The sequence below is a fragment of the Camelina sativa genome, chromosome 10, assembly GCF_030686135.1.
Source record: "Camelina sativa cultivar CO46 ecotype springtype chromosome 10, ASM3068613v1".
Taxonomy (NCBI): domain Eukaryota; kingdom Viridiplantae; phylum Streptophyta; class Magnoliopsida; order Brassicales; family Brassicaceae; genus Camelina; species Camelina sativa.
This window is the reverse complement of record NC_141889.1, coordinates 26114901-26131650: the sequence shown is the minus strand read 5'-3', so window position 1 is coordinate 26131650 and position 16750 is coordinate 26114901. Positions and strand designations below refer to the sequence as shown.

The window sequence follows — 16750 nt, the reverse complement described above, 5'->3', positions numbered from 1 at the left end:
ATGTAAAAGCTTAGCTTTTTCGACGGAAAAGAAAAAAATTAAACAAAATAAAAAAAAAAGAATAGATCGTTTTGATTTTATATTGATGGTGTAAATATTTATATAATGAATGGTATTTCACATTAAAAACGTGATACGTTAAAAAGGTTATTCTCCAATATATATATTACTAGATACCCAAATTAATTTAGTTTAGTTCATACTGTTAACAATTATGCAGTTTTTTTCCTCATATAATATATTTAGTTATTTCTGTTATCAACTTTAGAAACTATGAATATAAATTTTTTGGAAATGTAAAACATGTCTGAAAAATGTACAATTATTTTGAGAATGATTATTTTATGATTTTTCTTTTTAAGTTTACTTTAAAGAACTTAAGCTTATTAAATTAAAATTTTGAAATAAAGTAATTTAATTTTGATAAAAGATTAGTGGAATATTAAGACTGCCACTTGGGAAGCATAGAGACTTCTGGTCTAAACGCGTACTCTCATCTCATGCACTAAAGAACAATACAAATTTTTGAAAAGTTTCTTTGATTACTTTTGCGTATAACAAATTTGCCTTTTTCAAAAACAAAATGTTTCTCTTATCATTTACCAATTTGGAATTTGCCTAGCTAGTTAAAGGATAGTAGTATAATATATTCAAGATTCAAGAAGACATATGTATATAATTTTACATGTTTCTTCTTATTCCAATATAAGGCTTATGCCAATATAAGGAATCATTTTAAATTGAATCCACCAAATTTTTTTATTATTATTACCAAATTAAAAAGAATATTTATGTCAAAATCGAAAAAGAAGACATATTTTGTTCTCTTTTTGCGGAATATTGATCACTTAGCATCTTTATGGGGACTTCTTAGTCCAACTTCTTAGATTTTGTGTAATTAAAAGTAAATCAAAAATAAGAATATAGCTAAGATGAACTTCTTAATTAAGGGGTTTAAGAGCCCCTAAGAGGCAGTGACGTGTTCGATATTTACTGGGTGAGAAAAAAATTGTCTGTTTTGCTTCTCTCTCTTTCGCGACGACGCTTTCTCTCTTTCTCAACTCTCTGTATCGACTCTTTCTTATTGAGAATCTGAGTAGAATCAAGCTGCTTTAGCCAGATTCTTACAAACCCTAATCCAATTCCCTAATTCTCCGTTTCTCCCTCAATGTTCTGTTTTGAGGTTAAAAACGCATCTTTACTGAGAACTCGAATTGCTCCTTTTCAATTCAACCAAATTCGGTCCAAACCCCTTGATTTGTCTGCTCAGTCCAGTTTCTTGAACGGTTTGTTCTTTATCCTCGTTTTCTGCTTCTATTGGTTGAATTGAGAGTTTTGGTTGCTTAGTTTATGTCATTGAGCAAAAGGGTCATTGAGTAATCTCGAGAATTGGTAAAATTAGATTGGATTTAATATGAATTTGAGGGTTTTTGATAATTCGCAATGTTATGGTTGGTGTAATTTAAATACATGTATGGTAATGTTTAGAGAGAGTTTGTGTTCTTCTCCTGTAACTTCAATTTGATTGTGGTTGTCTTCAATTTTAGCTTTGGTAGTGAATGTGATATAGCCATTCACTAACTAATGAAGCAAAGGGATTGTTGTTGTCTTGCATCCGTGATCCATATCTCGTTGTCTTCTTCGAACCAAAGGTACTTCCCTTACTTACACATCATGATGTTTTTGTTTTGCCTCTGCAAATTCATCTGCTCCCATTTTGATAGCTTTGAGTTTAACTTTGACTTCTCTGTGAAAGCTTTGTGTTGAGTAAATTGGCAAAACAGAGTTAGTAAAGACTTTGAGTTCTTCTTCCTTCATTTGCAGGCTGCATATTTTGGTGAGTAAGCGTGAAGAAAGGAAACTTGAGGCAGCTTGAAGGAGACAAGACACAAAATCTTTGTCCTGAATGTGTTTATCAAGCGTCTGCTCCCAAATGCTTGATGGAATGTGTAAAGTGGATTTGAATGATTGTTTTGAATCTCTTTGCTTATAGTCATGAATCTTTGTTTTTTTTTTTTTTTGTCAATGAATCTATGTTTTGCATTTGACAAGTTTTTGATGTGAATATGAGCTCTTCAAAATAAATTCTTAAGAACCCCTCATATGTTCTACCATTGGAGAAAGTTTTTCTTAATAACTCCCCATTGGTTTCTAAACATTGACAAATTAAAAATTAATAGAAAAAAAATTGGTTTCATGGGTTCTTAGTTGTTTACCGATAAAGATGGTCTTAGCAAGTGGTGGCCCCGTTACTTGTAATCCAGTTTAGTCTTCTCTTTAATTGTAAACTCAAAGTTCAAATAATATCTCACTAATCAAGATTACATTCAAAATCATAATTAAATAACATAATTCCTCCAAACGTATTTTGAAAACTGGCATGACATTATTATATTGATCACCGCAAGACATGTGACATGTCGCTATATTCATGTGAATCACATCGGATTTGAATGTGACATAGAACCGTTTTCTCGACAATTCTATCATGTTTACATCATTATTTATGATTTGTTCTTGTCTTACCGTGAATCTTCAGCTTATAACAGTCCATGAATTATATATAACTGCCGTGTAAATTAGTATATAGTAAAAATCGATCTCTGGTTAGGACGAACAATCTATTATTAAAAGTATTCTCCAATAATCAAAAGTTCAAAACTACACATCAAATGGTTTTTTTTTTTTTTTGGCAAACTTTTTTTCATAGAATCAAGAACTACACATCAAATGGTTAAACCGCTCAATCCGCACATACATAACGCTGCAAACCGCCATTATACTATTGTTGACCGTTTGATATGCTGAATCTATAATCGTTTCAACCGCACTTTCCATATAGAAATTACGATTTAAATTAAGACACATCAATTAAAGCAAAATTCCACAAATTCTCTCTCTTCCTTTGAGTGTAAAGAACAAGACTTTATCAGATTCTCATTCTCTCTTTTCTCCATCATCTCTTTCTTTTTCCCCATCCACCATACCTATTTCCCACTCTCTTCTTTTCTTTCTCCATTTCTTTTTCTTTTCTTTTGTTCTTATTCTTGTTCTTGTTCTTGTTCTTGTTCTTGTTCTTGTTCTTGTTCTTGCTCTTGCTCTTGCTCTTGCTCTTGCTCTTGCTCTTGCTCTTGCTCTTGTTCTTGTTCTTGTTCTTGCTCTTGTGCTTGTGCTTGTGCTTGTGCTTTTGCTTGTTCTTGTTCTTGTTCTTTGTAAGAAGATATGCATGATTGGGCTGCACCGTTGATAGCTTCGGCTCTGTTCGCGTTTCTGCAGCCAGGATTGATACTGCAGTTCCCGGGGAAAGAATCTCCGGTGGGTTGCATGAACATGAAGACGACGATAGCTTCTATTTTCGTTCACACTGTTCTATACGGTCTTTTCCTCATCCTCTTTCTCGTCGTTCTCAACATCCATGTCTACGCATAGATCATTTAATTAATTATTACACTCATGTATGTGCTCTGTTTGTGCCGGTGGGTTTAGTAAAGCTTTGTTTTAGGACTTGTCTTTGTTCTTAAAGATTATTCTTAGTTACTCCTACAAAATTGAACTTTTTCATTATTACCCACGTTCGCTATGGAGTTATTCTTAACATCGGTGCATGTAACTTTACCATCAATATAGGTTTGTTTACGATTACAAGCCTGCAAGACTATGTTGTGATGTTATGTTACAGAGGAAGTTGTAAACCTTAGGGCATCTCCATTGAAGTTGTAAAAAATATAAGCTCACAAGGAAGGCAATAGTTGAACTTTTTAACACGATCATCCTTCAAATGTTTGAGAGCAGACCTGCAAAGGATATATACAAAGCTAGACTGAATACACCGAGTTAAGCACTCTAAGTGGCTGAATGTGAATATGAAAATAGTCTGCAAAGGATATATACAAACCATAAGTAATGTAATTCTTATTCCTCTACAAAGCAAATGAACAAATTACGTCTTCTATAACTTTCATGGTAACAAGACACTGAGAGAAAAGGATACCACAGATTTTTTACCTTCTCTGAGTACACCCCAAGATGTAAACTTGAAAGTTCAACTCTATCAACTTGTCTATCCCTGCAGAAGAAAAGCAGATGAAATTAGCAACAGCTCCCATAAACATCATAAGTAAGAGTAGTAGCACACAAATGTACAGATAATTATAGGTGGAACTCAGGATTTCTATATACCTTTTTTCAAGTGGGATGTACGGAACCCAAGCCATTTTCATATTTTTCATTGCCGAGCATATTTTTCATATATCACAATGTCGAGCATATTTTCAAACACCAGAGACATGATATAAAAAATGAAACCAAAGCTTACACAAACGACAGCAGGAACAAGGACATCCTTGGTTTCATCTTTGTAAGGGCCTTACAAAAACCAGAAAACAAAGTCATGAACATATCATAAAAGAGAGCTGATATGTTTTAAATCCAATTTGAGTTGTCACTTCACTTACATCCAAATCAACATGATCAACAATGTGGAGAATAGAGCATGACGCACACAATAACTATGAATCTATAAAACTATGATTACACAAGTTTCAATCCAAAACTTCTAACAAAATTATGAATTTGAGAGTGCGAAATCGAATTGCAAGAAAATAGCGAACCCAATTTGTTGAAGGAGATTCTCGATTTCAAAGAACAAAATATAAAATAACTGCCGACTGAGATCAATTCAATCACCTCCGCCGATTCAATCTCCTCCGATTTCATCTTCTTTTTCGATTGTCAATTCGCGAGTTCGAAAGAGAGACAGAGAGAGGAAGAGGAAGAGGAAGAAAAAAAAAAAAAATTCAATCGACCATCCAAAAATCGTTTATCTCTATTAATCGGTTTGTCCAACCCATTGATGACACGTACAGTCTCTTATAATATGATTGAGTCTTATTACCTTAGGATAGTGACTATTTTGATTTAGAAATTGATAAAACTGAAAATCCTCAACTCCTTTTGGTTTCTTTTTTGAATCGTGAATCACACCAATCAATGTTATTTACCTTACTCTTGTCTTTTTTTACTTAAAAGTTTGGGTCGCTTCTCTGATTAGTGATTCAGAATTGTTACTTGGAAGACTTTTTTCACTAAACTAAAACCTGAACTGTTATATATCAGTTTCGTTTGGCTAATAAAAAACAATAATAATAACCCATTTGAATACACTCTGTGACTCGGTAGTCGGTTGGGTAAATTCCGCAGAGGCTTGGACTCAACTTGACAAAAGAGAGGTAGATTAGACACATACAAATGACTCTTGAAACTCAAGCTTCTTCTGAATTAGCAAAAGGAATATTTTCATGAACCAAGACTAAACAAAAAGAGACAAAAGGAAAACTTCACATTCGTTTACTAGCACTCGGGGTTGGCTTCTGCATCATCGATAGCTGCAGATGCAAGGACAAGTTGAGGAGTAGGAATTGTGTAAGTGTAGTTCTCACGTCTTGCCTTCTTCTTCTCCCTCTGCAACCTAAAGTTCTCCCTCTTTCGTGCTCTGTAGCTGTTGGGATTCTCTGGCACAATTTCTCGTGGGTAGACACTTATCTGCAAAAAAACATTTCCTTTAGACTCCAAGAAGAATTGAGAAAGCTTATAGAGCTTAACCCTAATGATCATCACAACTGATTTACCTTCTTCCTGTCAGGACCAAACTTCTCAAACTTCACTAATCCATCGATTAAAGAGAAGATAGTATGATCTTTACCAATCCCAACGTTCTTCCCAGCATGAAACTGCATAAACCATCATCCATGAATCAATCTTCTCAAATAAAACAAAGTTATCATCCTAGACACAAACATAACCTACCTATAACTAACAGAGAATGTAATCTGCAACAAGAACATCATTCATAAATCAATCTCCTCAAACAAATTGTTTCCATCCTGAAGACAAGCACAACCTGGATAAAAGAGCTACAGAGCTTCTAAAACCATCATTCATGAATCAATCTTCTCAATCAAAATTGTTTCATCCTATAACATAAGCATACCAAAGAACTAATAGAATCTGAAATAAGAGGTCAAGAGCTTCTTCTAAATTCTGAGAATTTTGAATTATGGAACATCAATTCACGAAATCAATCTCCTCAAACGAATCAATTACATCCTCAACACAATCAAAAACCCAGAAAATATTCGAGAATTAAAAAATCTGAAACCAGAGCTTGAGAGCAGAGTTACGGTGAAATTAGTAGAGAATCAGAAACTAGAGGTTCTAGATTCGTCAGTTTCGTGTTCTTTAAGTGTTGTTACCTTAGTGCCACGTTGACGGACAATGATAGCGCCAGGTTTAGCGACTTGGTCACCATAGATCTTGACACCAAGCCTTTGACCAGGAGAATCACGACCGTTCTTAGTACTACCGGCTCCTTTCTTATGCGCAGATTCAATCGTCAATGGAATCGGAGCTTGGAGGTTTTGCATTGGGAGAGTCACGGTGAAGGTTGTTTTAGGGCATAAACTCAAATCGCCTCTGAGGAACGACGAGGTAGAAGAGAGTGACAAGCCTTTAAAAGCACCAATCAGATTCAAACTCATCGATGTTGCCATCGCCATTGCTACAACAATAAAACCTAACAGAGAACTCTGTGTGGGGATTTTGAAATTTAGGGCTTTTTTTGTGAGAGAGGGTTGAAGAAGAAGAAGAAGAAGAAGAAGAAGAAGAAGAGTGAGTGAACAAAGTTCTTCTCTTTTACCTTATCGTTTCGTCTCACTCTCTCTATCAGTGGCCATTAATAATTCCACGTCATCATATAAATGTATGTTTAACTCAAGACGATAAGGCGAGTACACGTCAGCATATATATAATGGAAAAAAAAAGGAAAAAAATGGGAATGTTGACAGTGGGATTTGAACCCACGCCCTTTCGGACCAGAACCTTAATCTGGCGCCTTAGACCAACTCGGCCATATCAACTATGTTGAATATGGTTCTCGAAACGTACTATATATTCAGAACACTATCGTTTTAATTGATTATTGGCGAATACCAAAGAGATTTTAGTCCTAACCATCAAAACAAATGAAAATCAAAATGAAATTGAAGGTATTGAACTCAGCTACCGGGGCACCAATAGCCATTTGACGTAACAAAGAATAGGTCGATAAAGGTCTGATCTCACAACATATACGTAACTAAATTGTTTGAAGATGGAATTTGAGCGTTACATCATTTGTATTTTGATATTCGCCAATAATGGACTAAAATCTCTTTGGCCCTTTATACTCCAATTTTAATGGTAAAAAAACAATATTGTCCTTAAAAAAGGTTATTAAAGATTAAATATAATTAAGTAAGTGTTCAACAAAAAACACAGTAGCTCAGTGGTTGTGAGTTTCATGTGCACGCGCGTGCGCCTAGGGTTTGAATCCCATTATGCAGGCGCCCAGAGATTTTAATTCTGTTTATTTTGTCTGCACATATTTTCATTTTTTTTTGTTATTTCTTTCGTTATTTGATTGACTATATTCTAAAGTGTTAATTAAAGAGTTAGTTAATTTAATAAAATACTCTTTTTGTTTTGATTTATATTTCAAAAATATATAAAATTCAATGTAAATATTTTTTTTTTGGATTTTCATTGTTTTAAAAAATTAAAATGTTTGCAAAATAAAAAAAGACTACAAGATACCAGAGAAAAATCATAACTATTATATTAAAACTTTCATATGTGCTCGAGATTAATATTAGTCCCCTTAATTACGCAAGGTTATGAATATACAATATAACAATAATTGGGTAAAAAAAATACAGGATCCCCATAGCAAAACCAAACATGATTAAGAAGTTTGAATGTTGTAATTATGTTTTCCGTCACTTATGTTTATTTTTAAGTACATAAGTTTACATAAAGTTTTGAGCGTTTGACGATGGAACATCCGATTTGTGCTGCATTAATTTGTTTCAGAAAATGAAAAAATCCATATATTTATTTTGGTCCTCTAACCTATGCAAAATACAATATAAAATGTATTTTTGTTATGCTTGATTGCATATTGATAGATAGTGAAACAATATTAGTGTGTAAGAGTATCAACAGTTATAATAGCCCTAAAGATAAATATACTATATTAATATCGGAGAAGTGGGTGTTGTAGGTCGAAAACGATATAGTGTTACATTTCTACCATAATTCCAATGGGTGGTCGTCAAACATTTATATCAAAACATGACTATATAGCAAGTTGTAGAAGGTTTGGTTATTTTTTCATAGAAGAGTACACGTTGGAAGACCATATTTTAACTACTTAGCTTTGATACTTTATAGTATCTGATTTCAAAATATTTAGTTTGGTTAATTCTTATTTGACCGTGATGATATGTTAGGTATCGATTCTAGGGTTGTAAATTGGTCTGTCCAAATCGAAATGGGCATGTCCATTTGGATACATATAATTTATGGTCATTTATGGTCAAGACTCAAATACACCCATATCTAAATATGTCCAAACCAAATAGGACCATGACCAATTGGTCTGTCCATTGGTTGCAGATTGAAGCAAAATTCATAATCTCACAAACTCATAATTATAAAGCTAAATGTTTATAAACTTATAATACACTCATAATCTCATAAATTCATAATACACTCATAATCTCATAATACACTCATAATCTCATAAACTCATAATTCACTCATAATCTCATAATACACTCATAATCTCATAAACTCATAATACAAACCGTGAACTCTGATCTGATCTCCCCCTCATCTCTAATCACTAATACCTTCTAAGTAACTCTGATCCTCTCCTTCTTCCCCTTCTTTTTCTCTTTCTTCTCCTTCTTCTTCTTTTTCTTCTTGTTCATCTTCCTCAAAAAACTCGGATCCACCTATCAAATGAAAACATAACAAAACTATCACTGAACCATCATTTCATTCATAGATAACAAAACAAAATCAAGTTATAAGAGTTAATATACTTACTAATTTCCTCAAAACCTCTTAACCAATTTCTTGCACAGATAAGTGCTTGCACATTGGATGGAAGTAGACGGTTCCTGTACTTGTTTAGAACTCGACTTCCCACACTAAATGATGACTCGGAAGACACTGTTGTTATAGGAATACAAAGTACATCACATGCCATGCGAGACAACTCTTTAAAACGTGCTGCATTATCTTTCCAATACTTCAAGACATCCAAACTCTGAAAAGCAACCATATCCAAAGCTGGTTCATCCAAGTACATATCTAGAGCCGATTTTCCTGTTCCAGATTTTTGAGAAACATATGCATAAAAGCCCTACATAATATGACAACGAACAAAATAAGAATAGAGAGAACATATAACATAATATGACAAAGAACATAACAGAATAAGCTACTTACACCATATCAAGATGGTAGTTTATCCTCCATAACTTGTGAAGTTGCAGCGGTGTTCACATGATTCTTCTTATAAACTCCATACAGCTTTTCTATCTTCTTGCGGATGTGATCAACCTTAGACTTGCTAGTTGATGAATCTAAAGTGCTAAAGCAGTATTCTAAACAAGTCAACTTCAACCTTGGATCCAAAACAGCAGCAACCGCAAGTATATCACTGTAGTCTTTCCAATATTTGTCAAACTTCAGCTTCATGGTATCCACCATTTCACAAATGGTCTCATCCTCAGATGTTGCATGAACTCTAAGCCAAATTTCAATTTTCCAAACTTGCATAAAGTACAAATTCGCAGTAGGATATTTAGAGCCTGAAACAATTTTTGTTATTTCATCAAATGGCCTCAAGAACTCGCATATAAGCTCTGCTCTAGACCACTCCAATTCAGACGGAAACCACTTATAACTCGACTCCACTTCAGCAAGATTACGCAGCACATCTTTAAATTGGATCGCTCTAGACAACATTAGATGGGTTGAGTTCCAACGTGTTCTCACGTCAATAACAAGACCAGCTTTAATATGAATCCCACCAGTTTCAACACACCCTTGGAACATCTGTTCTCGAGACTCTGAAATCCTCACAAACTTGACACTTTCCCTAATTTTATCTAAAGCTTTCTCTATCACATCTAACCCATCTTGAACTATCAGATTCAAAATATGAGCTACACACCTTACATGAAAAAACTCTCCACCACAGACCAAATCCTTTCTAAGTTGCCTTTTTAAAACTCCTTGCATATTATCATTCGATGAAGCATTGTCTACAGTAATAGTAAATACTTTCTTATCTAACCTCCATGCTTTCAACAACTCAATCAACTTCATACCCAATGCAACACCAGAATGAGGTGGAGGAAAAACACAAAAATATATTATTTTGGCTTGCAAGTTCCAATTTGCATCAATGTAATGTGCAGTTAAACACATATAACCTTCCACGGTTATTGCTCTCCACAAATCAGTTGTAAAACAAACTCTACCCGGAAATTCACTCAAAATCTGCTTAAGTTTGTTTTTCTCCTTCTCAAAAATTTGTACTTTAGGCTTCCCACACTAAATGATGACTCGGAAAACACTGTGGTTATAGGAATACAAAGTACATCACATGCCATGCGAGACAACTCTTTAAAACGTGCTGCATTATCTTTCCAATACTTCAAGACATCCAAACTCTGAAAAGCAACCATATCCAAAGCTGGTTCATCCAAGTACATATCTAGAGCCGATTTTCCTGTTCCAGATTTTTGAGAAACAAATGCATAAAAGCCCTACATAATATGACAACGAACAAAATAAGAATAGAGAGAACATATAACATAATATGACAAAGAACATAACAGAATAAGCTACTTACACCATATCAAGATGGTAGTTTATCCTCCATAACTTGTGAAGTTGCAGCGGTGTTCACATGATTCTTCTTATAAACTCCATACAGCTTTTCTATCTTCTTGCGGATGTGATCAACCTTAGACTTGCTAGTTGATGAATCTAAAGTGCTAAAGCAGTATTCTAAACAAGTCAACTTCAACCTTGGATCCAAAACAGCAGCAATCGCAAGTATATCACTGTAGTATTTCCAATATTTGTCAAACTTCAGCTTCATGGTATCCACCATTTCACAAATGGTCTCATCCTCAGATGTTGCATGAACTCTAAGCCAACTTTCAATTTTCCAAACTTGCATAAAGTACAGATTCGCAGTAGGATATTTAGAGCCTGAAACAATTTTTGTTATTTCATCAAATGGCCTCAAGAACTCGCATATAAGCTCTGCTCTAGACCACTCCAATTCAGATGGAAACCACTTATAACTCGACTCCACTTCAGCAAGATTGCGCAGCACATCTTTAAATTGGATCGCTCTAGACAACATTAGATGGGTTGAGTTCCAACGTGTTCTCACGTCCATAACAAGACCAGCTTTAGTATGAATCCCACCAGTTTCAACACACCCTTGGAACATCTGTTCTTGAGACTCTGAAATCTTCACAAACTTGACACTTTCCCTAATTTTATCTAAAGCTTTCTCTATCACATCTAACCCATCTTGAACTATCAGATTCAAAATATGAGCTACACACCTTACATGAAAAAACTCTCCACCACAGACCAAATCCTTTCTAAGTTGCCTTTTTAGAACTCCTTGCATATTATCATTCGATGAAGCATTGTCTACAGTAATAGTAAATACTTTCTTATCTAACCCCCATGCTTTCAACAACTCAATCAACTTCATACCCAATGCAACACCAGTATGAGGTGGAGGAAAAGCACAAAAATATATTATTTTGGCTTGCAAGTTCCAATTTGCATCAATGTAATGTGCAGTTAAACACATATAACCTTCCACGGTTATTGCTCTCCACAAATCAGTTGTAAAACAAACTCTACCCGGAAATTCACTCAAAATCTGCTTAAGTTTGTTTTTCTCCTTCTCAAAAATTTTCAGAACATCAGCAACTGCAGTATTCCTACTCCAAAACTCAATACTCGGATAGACATATGCAAAAGCTTCCCTAATCCTTCCATATTCAACAAATGAGTAAGGAAGATCATGCTCTATAATGGCAACATCAATCAACTCACGGAACACCATCATGTCAATCTTTCGACTATGAGTACTAGGAGTACTACCAGGAGTTTTGGAACAAGTTTTCATATGCCTAAGCAAAGTAGTTGTTCCATTCCTATCCAGATTCAAGTGATAATTATACTTGCAGTGGTTGCATATAATATGATATTTATCATCTTTATCTTTCTCTCCAATTATAGTGAAAATTTTCCAACACCTTGAATGTCTACGTTTACCTCTTTTCACTTGAGCATGAGATGATTCACCCATGAGAGATTCATCTTTCACTGGATTGTTTTCATCTTCCACCAGATTGTTTTCATCTTCCACCAGATTTTTTTCTTCTTCCAGCATATGTCGATCCCATTCAGTATCACTCACGATGTAGTTATCATCACACAAGCTCAGTGATTTGTCCATCTGTGGACACAAAAAAAATAAACGTGAGACAATGATGCCAACAGAAACAATGAACTCAAGGAGACTCAAACTTGAGTTATCTAGTTACATGAAACATCATGATTCATGAACACAAAAAACAAAATCAACATCACAAACCCAGTAATTAGAGTAATTAGAGTAAAACACACAAACCCACAAACTGAGTAATTACGAATTAGAGTAAACCCAGAAACGAATTTTTACCTCTAAGGTTTTCAAAAGCTCATGAGACCAAAACCTAAAAACCGTGAACTCTCGAATGCTCAAACAAGAGTAAACCCACAAACCGACTATGGATTCGAATGATTCGATTCGAATCCATAGTCGATCCTATTTCTGGTAAGAATAATTGACAATTGAATCCTTTTATATCAAATATGAAGGATACATTTTTACGATTTCTAACTATTGTTCTAGTTCGTTATACAACATTTATATATTTCTCATATATGTGGATATTGGAGTGAGGACAAATAATCGATTTGTTGTTAGGATCGGTTCCTCTTGCATCCAATGCATTTTTGTGTATGATTGTAGATACAATATATGTGATTGGGATAATTATGATAAAAATATGGTGATTGGTAAGATGTTTTAGAGAGGGAAATAACAAGGTTGGATTCATTTCTTTTACAGAATTTAATCAATTAAAAATATTATTTTGAATAAATTTTAAGAAACTTTAAACAAACAAAAAAACAAATGGGCCTAATAATAAAAGCCCAGAAAAAAAGCCCAGATTTGCCCCCTAAAAGCTTAGTAAACTCTGTTTCCCGCTCTTTAATAGGATGGATGGACTAAAACAACTGTAACTTCCCCTGCAACGGCTTTTCTCATCGAGAAACCAAAAGAGAAAGCTCCAAGAACGCATCAATGGCGTCGAAGATTCTAACTACCTTCTTCCTCCTATTTTTCGTTCTCGATCTCAATCTCGTCGCACCTTCTCTAACATCTGTTTCATCCGCCGTGGAAATCCTCTCCGATTCAAGCTACTTCTCCATGGGACTCACTCTAAAGCTCGCGAGCCAAGATCTAAACCTCAACGATTGGCAAGAACTCACCATCTTCGCACCTTCTGATCAAGCTTTCACCAGATCCGGTCAACCTTCGCTTCTCGATATCAAGTACCAGCTCTCTCCGACGAGACTCTCCGGTGAATCCCTAAGAAACTTCCCGAACGGCGCCAAAATCCCTACTCTCAGATCTAACTCATCTCTCGTCGTCACCAATTCTTCACGATTCGGAGGTGGCAAAGCTTCGATCAACGGCGCCGTGGTCCAAGACTCCCCTGTTTTTGACGACGGTTACATCGTGATTTACGGATCCGAAGAGTTTTTCACATCCCCGACGAAGATCTCCGGCGATTCACCATCGTCTTCTTCAGTCCCAAACCCTACTGGTTCGATCCCAATCCCTAGTTCAGCGACTCGTACTGCTCCAAGTCCTCCTAATAGATCAAAACCAGTAGTGAACTGCTTCAACATCTTTGAATCGGCTTCAAGATTGTTAATGTCGAGAGGCTTCGTGATCATGGCCACGTTTCTCGCTCTGCAGTTAGAAACTTCAGGAAACAACGACACGAAGATGATCACAGTCTTTGCTCCGACCGACGAGGCGATTCCAAATCCAACAACCAAATTCTCCGATTACGCTACTATCTTCAGAGGGCATGTGATCAATCGACTTGTCTCTTGGAAAGATCTTCAGAAACTTGCTTGGGAAGGATCGATTCTGCAAACTGTTCTTAAAGGGTATGAAATTGAGGTTTCTTGGTCTGGTGATATACTTCTTCTCAATGGAGTCCCACTCATATATCCAGATATGTTTGTCAACGATTGCATTGCTGTTCATGGCTTTAATCAGATGATCGAACCGAAAGAGAAACAGGTTGGTTTGGGAGAGTCTATCTCAGTGCCTAACGATGGAGAAGAAGAAGCTGTAGAAGGTGTTCATGAAGAGTACTCTTCTCAGTTAGGTGACTATGATGGTCTTCACTGATTTTTACAAGACAATTTGATTCAACAGAGTAATGTAGAGAGATACTCATATTAGCTCTCATACACATTCTCTGATTCTCTTAATTCAATAATCTCGAATATGTTCAGAGTGTTGTTTGAAAATGAATATAAAGTTGTGATTTTAGACTCTCTTTTGGTGAGTGTTACTGCCTTAATAGTCCATTTGTTGTGATGTTGATGATAGTACTTGGAATCAGTGCTTTCTTATTCTTCATAGTCTCTGAGGTTGTTGATAGTTCTAGACGTAAACCATGTTTGTGAACCTCTCTGTTTGTAGTAATAGACCCTGCACTTTAGTATATAAAGAAGAATTAGTCTAAAGAACAGGAGCCAAAGATTCATTCACTGTATAATGTGTTCTTTTTCTAGACTAAAAACTTCATCTAGTCTATAGGCAAAAGAAGTTGATTCAGATGCACCATTCTCCTACTATTGATAGTGCAACTTGAGGAGCCTATGTAAACATGTACGATTGTAGATCTCAATTCCTTGAATGAACAGCAAAAGATAAACCAGGTTTTAGGGTTTTGCTTCTCACGTTTACAGAAATGGTGATAAATGACACAGGACAATATGAGTTCATGAGAAGTACTATTCTGAGTTAAGTAACTATGCTCTTCACTGATTTGTATGTTAATATCCAAAGGACAATATGAATTCTTATACATTTTCTGAGTTGCAATAATGAAAAACTCTTTAGCTTGAAAATGAATAAAAAGTCGACGCTCTTGGTGAGTGTTACTGCCTTGGGACCGGCATCTGAGATTTGGCAAAACTAAACCACGCAACAACGCCAGCGGCTAAGATGACCCATCCGAGCACATCATACTTGAAATCACTGTTCTTTTTTTGCTTCATCGTCTGTGAGAACTGAGAAAGAAAGAACAAACATGTTAAATTATCATCAAACCAAATTAGTAGTTTTGAAATAAAAGAAACAACCTTCGCATTGCTAGATGATGATGGTCCAGCGACACCGCCCAATGGTTGTGGGCCTGAACCATGTTTGTAAACCTCTGTATGTAGTACTGGAGCCTGCAGTTTCACACAGAGGGAAGGAAAAATTGGTCTAACGAACAAAAACCAAAAAGATTTATAACCCATAGCTTCACTACACTAAAAAGAACTTCATCCCTAGGCATAAAGATATGATTCGGATATAAAGAGTCACTATATATCCAGTGATCCAAAGCACACCAGGCAGTGTTCCTATTCCTAAGAAAACTAGAGAAGCCTCGACAACATGTATATCCTCAAATCCTTGAACACAGGACCAAAAGATAAAACAAAAGACCAAAAGTATACCTTGGAAGCCATCTCCAGTGATTTCTGATAGGATTCGTTCCCCGGTTGCTGCGAAATTACAAAATAGCACACAAAAAAAAAACATATAACAATCAATCAACCACACTGACTAGGTGAGGATATAACGAAAGAAAGAAAGAAAGAAAGAGACTAAAAATAACCTCCTCAAGAGCTCGTTGAAAGAACTGAGTAGCATTCTCAAAGTGATCTATAGCCTCGGTTTGATCAGGAGTTAAAAACCCATATGAAACGTGAGCATTACCAATGACCCAAAGAGCATCATGCTTCTTTGGATCAATTAACAACGCCTCTCCCAGCTTCGAAATGGCCTCTACACAAAAAAATTCCCATCTTCTAATTACGGATTCCAATAGCTAAAAAAATTGTACATCTTATCATACCATAATAAAGACTACTACTCTTTTCAGTCACCTAGAATCAGTTGCTTTGACTCTGTGATTTGTTGAAACTGTGCTACTTCCAGTAAAGCTCCTCCCCATCTCGTCAAATTCTATTAAGGAAAAAAAAAAAAAAACACAAATCCAATTTGAATTACGCAATGAAATCACAAATTCTTCATCGATTTTCTCATAAATTCTCAAAAAAAAAGAAAAAAAAAACATAAAATCAGAAACACACATGAATGAACCCAGAAAGAGAAGGAAAAGAAAAAAGAGACTAACATCGACATCTAAAGGGTTTTTGATGTAGGTAGCTTCGGCAAGTTTTCGAGCATGTTCGAAAAACACCAATCTCTCGATTTCACTCTGCATATCCATGGCGGCTTCTCCACTCTGCATATCCATGGCGGCTTCTCGAGACAAATACTTTTGATTCTTCCTTCCGCAACAATGAAAATTTAGTGGAAAGACAGAGCAAAAATCATAAGGCGGTTTGGTTTACTCATATAGACCGATGATGAATAGCTAGAGCCTAGAGATGGCTTAATGGGCCTGATGGGCTTTCTGCTAAAGTTTGCCCAATGAATATTTACAAAAAAAAAAATATATATATTGAGAA

General features: G+C 35.4%; 5 protein-coding genes, 1 long non-coding RNA gene, 1 other non-coding gene and 1 pseudogene across 7 annotated transcripts; 3 read left to right on the top strand and 5 right to left on the bottom strand.

Moving 5' to 3' along the window:
- The first annotated feature begins 890 nt into the window (after positions 1-890).
- Positions 891-2114, top strand: LOC104719765 (uncharacterized). Its single transcript, XR_756679.3, has 3 exons — positions 891-1286; positions 1548-1652; positions 1825-2114. It is a non-coding gene; the product is annotated as an uncharacterized LOC104719765 (long non-coding RNA).
- A 1108-nt stretch (positions 2115-3222) lies between these two features.
- Positions 3223-3567, top strand: LOC109126792 (uncharacterized). Its single transcript, XM_019230618.2, has one exon. The coding sequence runs from the start codon at positions 3223-3225 to the stop codon at positions 3427-3429; it is 207 nt and encodes a 68-aa protein (XP_019086163.1). The 3' UTR covers positions 3430-3567.
- Positions 3568-3585: 18 nt separating this feature from the next.
- On the bottom strand, positions 3586-4843 carry LOC104719764 (uncharacterized). The gene is made up of 4 exons (XM_010437733.3): positions 4687-4843; positions 4316-4365; positions 4006-4066; positions 3586-3874 (listed from the first exon to the last, which is right to left on the bottom strand). The coding sequence occupies exons 1-4, from the start codon at positions 4714-4716 to the stop codon at positions 3695-3697; spliced, it is 321 nt and encodes a 106-aa protein (XP_010436035.2). The 5' UTR covers positions 4717-4843; the 3' UTR covers positions 3586-3694.
- A 371-nt stretch (positions 4844-5214) lies between these two features.
- LOC104719762 (large ribosomal subunit protein bL27c) lies at positions 5215-6775 on the bottom strand. Its single transcript, XM_087468291.1, has 3 exons — positions 6252-6775; positions 5628-5729; positions 5215-5541 (listed from the first exon to the last, which is right to left on the bottom strand). Exons 1-3 carry the CDS (start codon positions 6552-6554, stop codon positions 5350-5352), a joined length of 597 nt encoding a protein of 198 aa, XP_087324417.1. The 5' UTR covers positions 6555-6775; the 3' UTR covers positions 5215-5349.
- A 59-nt stretch (positions 6776-6834) lies between these two features.
- Positions 6835-6915, bottom strand: TRNAL-AAG (transfer RNA leucine (anticodon AAG)). Its single transcript has one exon. It is a non-coding gene; the product is annotated as a tRNA-Leu (tRNA).
- Positions 6916-8713: 1798 nt separating this feature from the next.
- On the bottom strand, positions 8714-10423 carry LOC147937389 (zinc finger BED domain-containing protein RICESLEEPER 2-like; annotated as a pseudogene).
- A 2794-nt stretch (positions 10424-13217) lies between these two features.
- Positions 13218-14597, top strand: LOC104720669 (putative fasciclin-like arabinogalactan protein 20). Its single transcript, XM_010438547.2, has one exon. It carries the CDS (start codon positions 13281-13283, stop codon positions 14403-14405), a length of 1125 nt encoding a protein of 374 aa, XP_010436849.2. The 5' UTR covers positions 13218-13280; the 3' UTR covers positions 14406-14597.
- A 429-nt stretch (positions 14598-15026) lies between these two features.
- LOC104719761 (mitochondrial import receptor subunit TOM20-4) lies at positions 15027-16626 on the bottom strand. Its single transcript, XM_010437729.3, has 6 exons — positions 16414-16626; positions 16163-16241; positions 15892-16061; positions 15731-15778; positions 15368-15460; positions 15027-15295 (listed from the first exon to the last, which is right to left on the bottom strand). The coding sequence occupies exons 1-6, from the start codon at positions 16534-16536 to the stop codon at positions 15164-15166; spliced, it is 645 nt and encodes a 214-aa protein (XP_010436031.1). The 5' UTR covers positions 16537-16626; the 3' UTR covers positions 15027-15163.
- Positions 16627-16750: the final 124 nt, after the last annotated feature.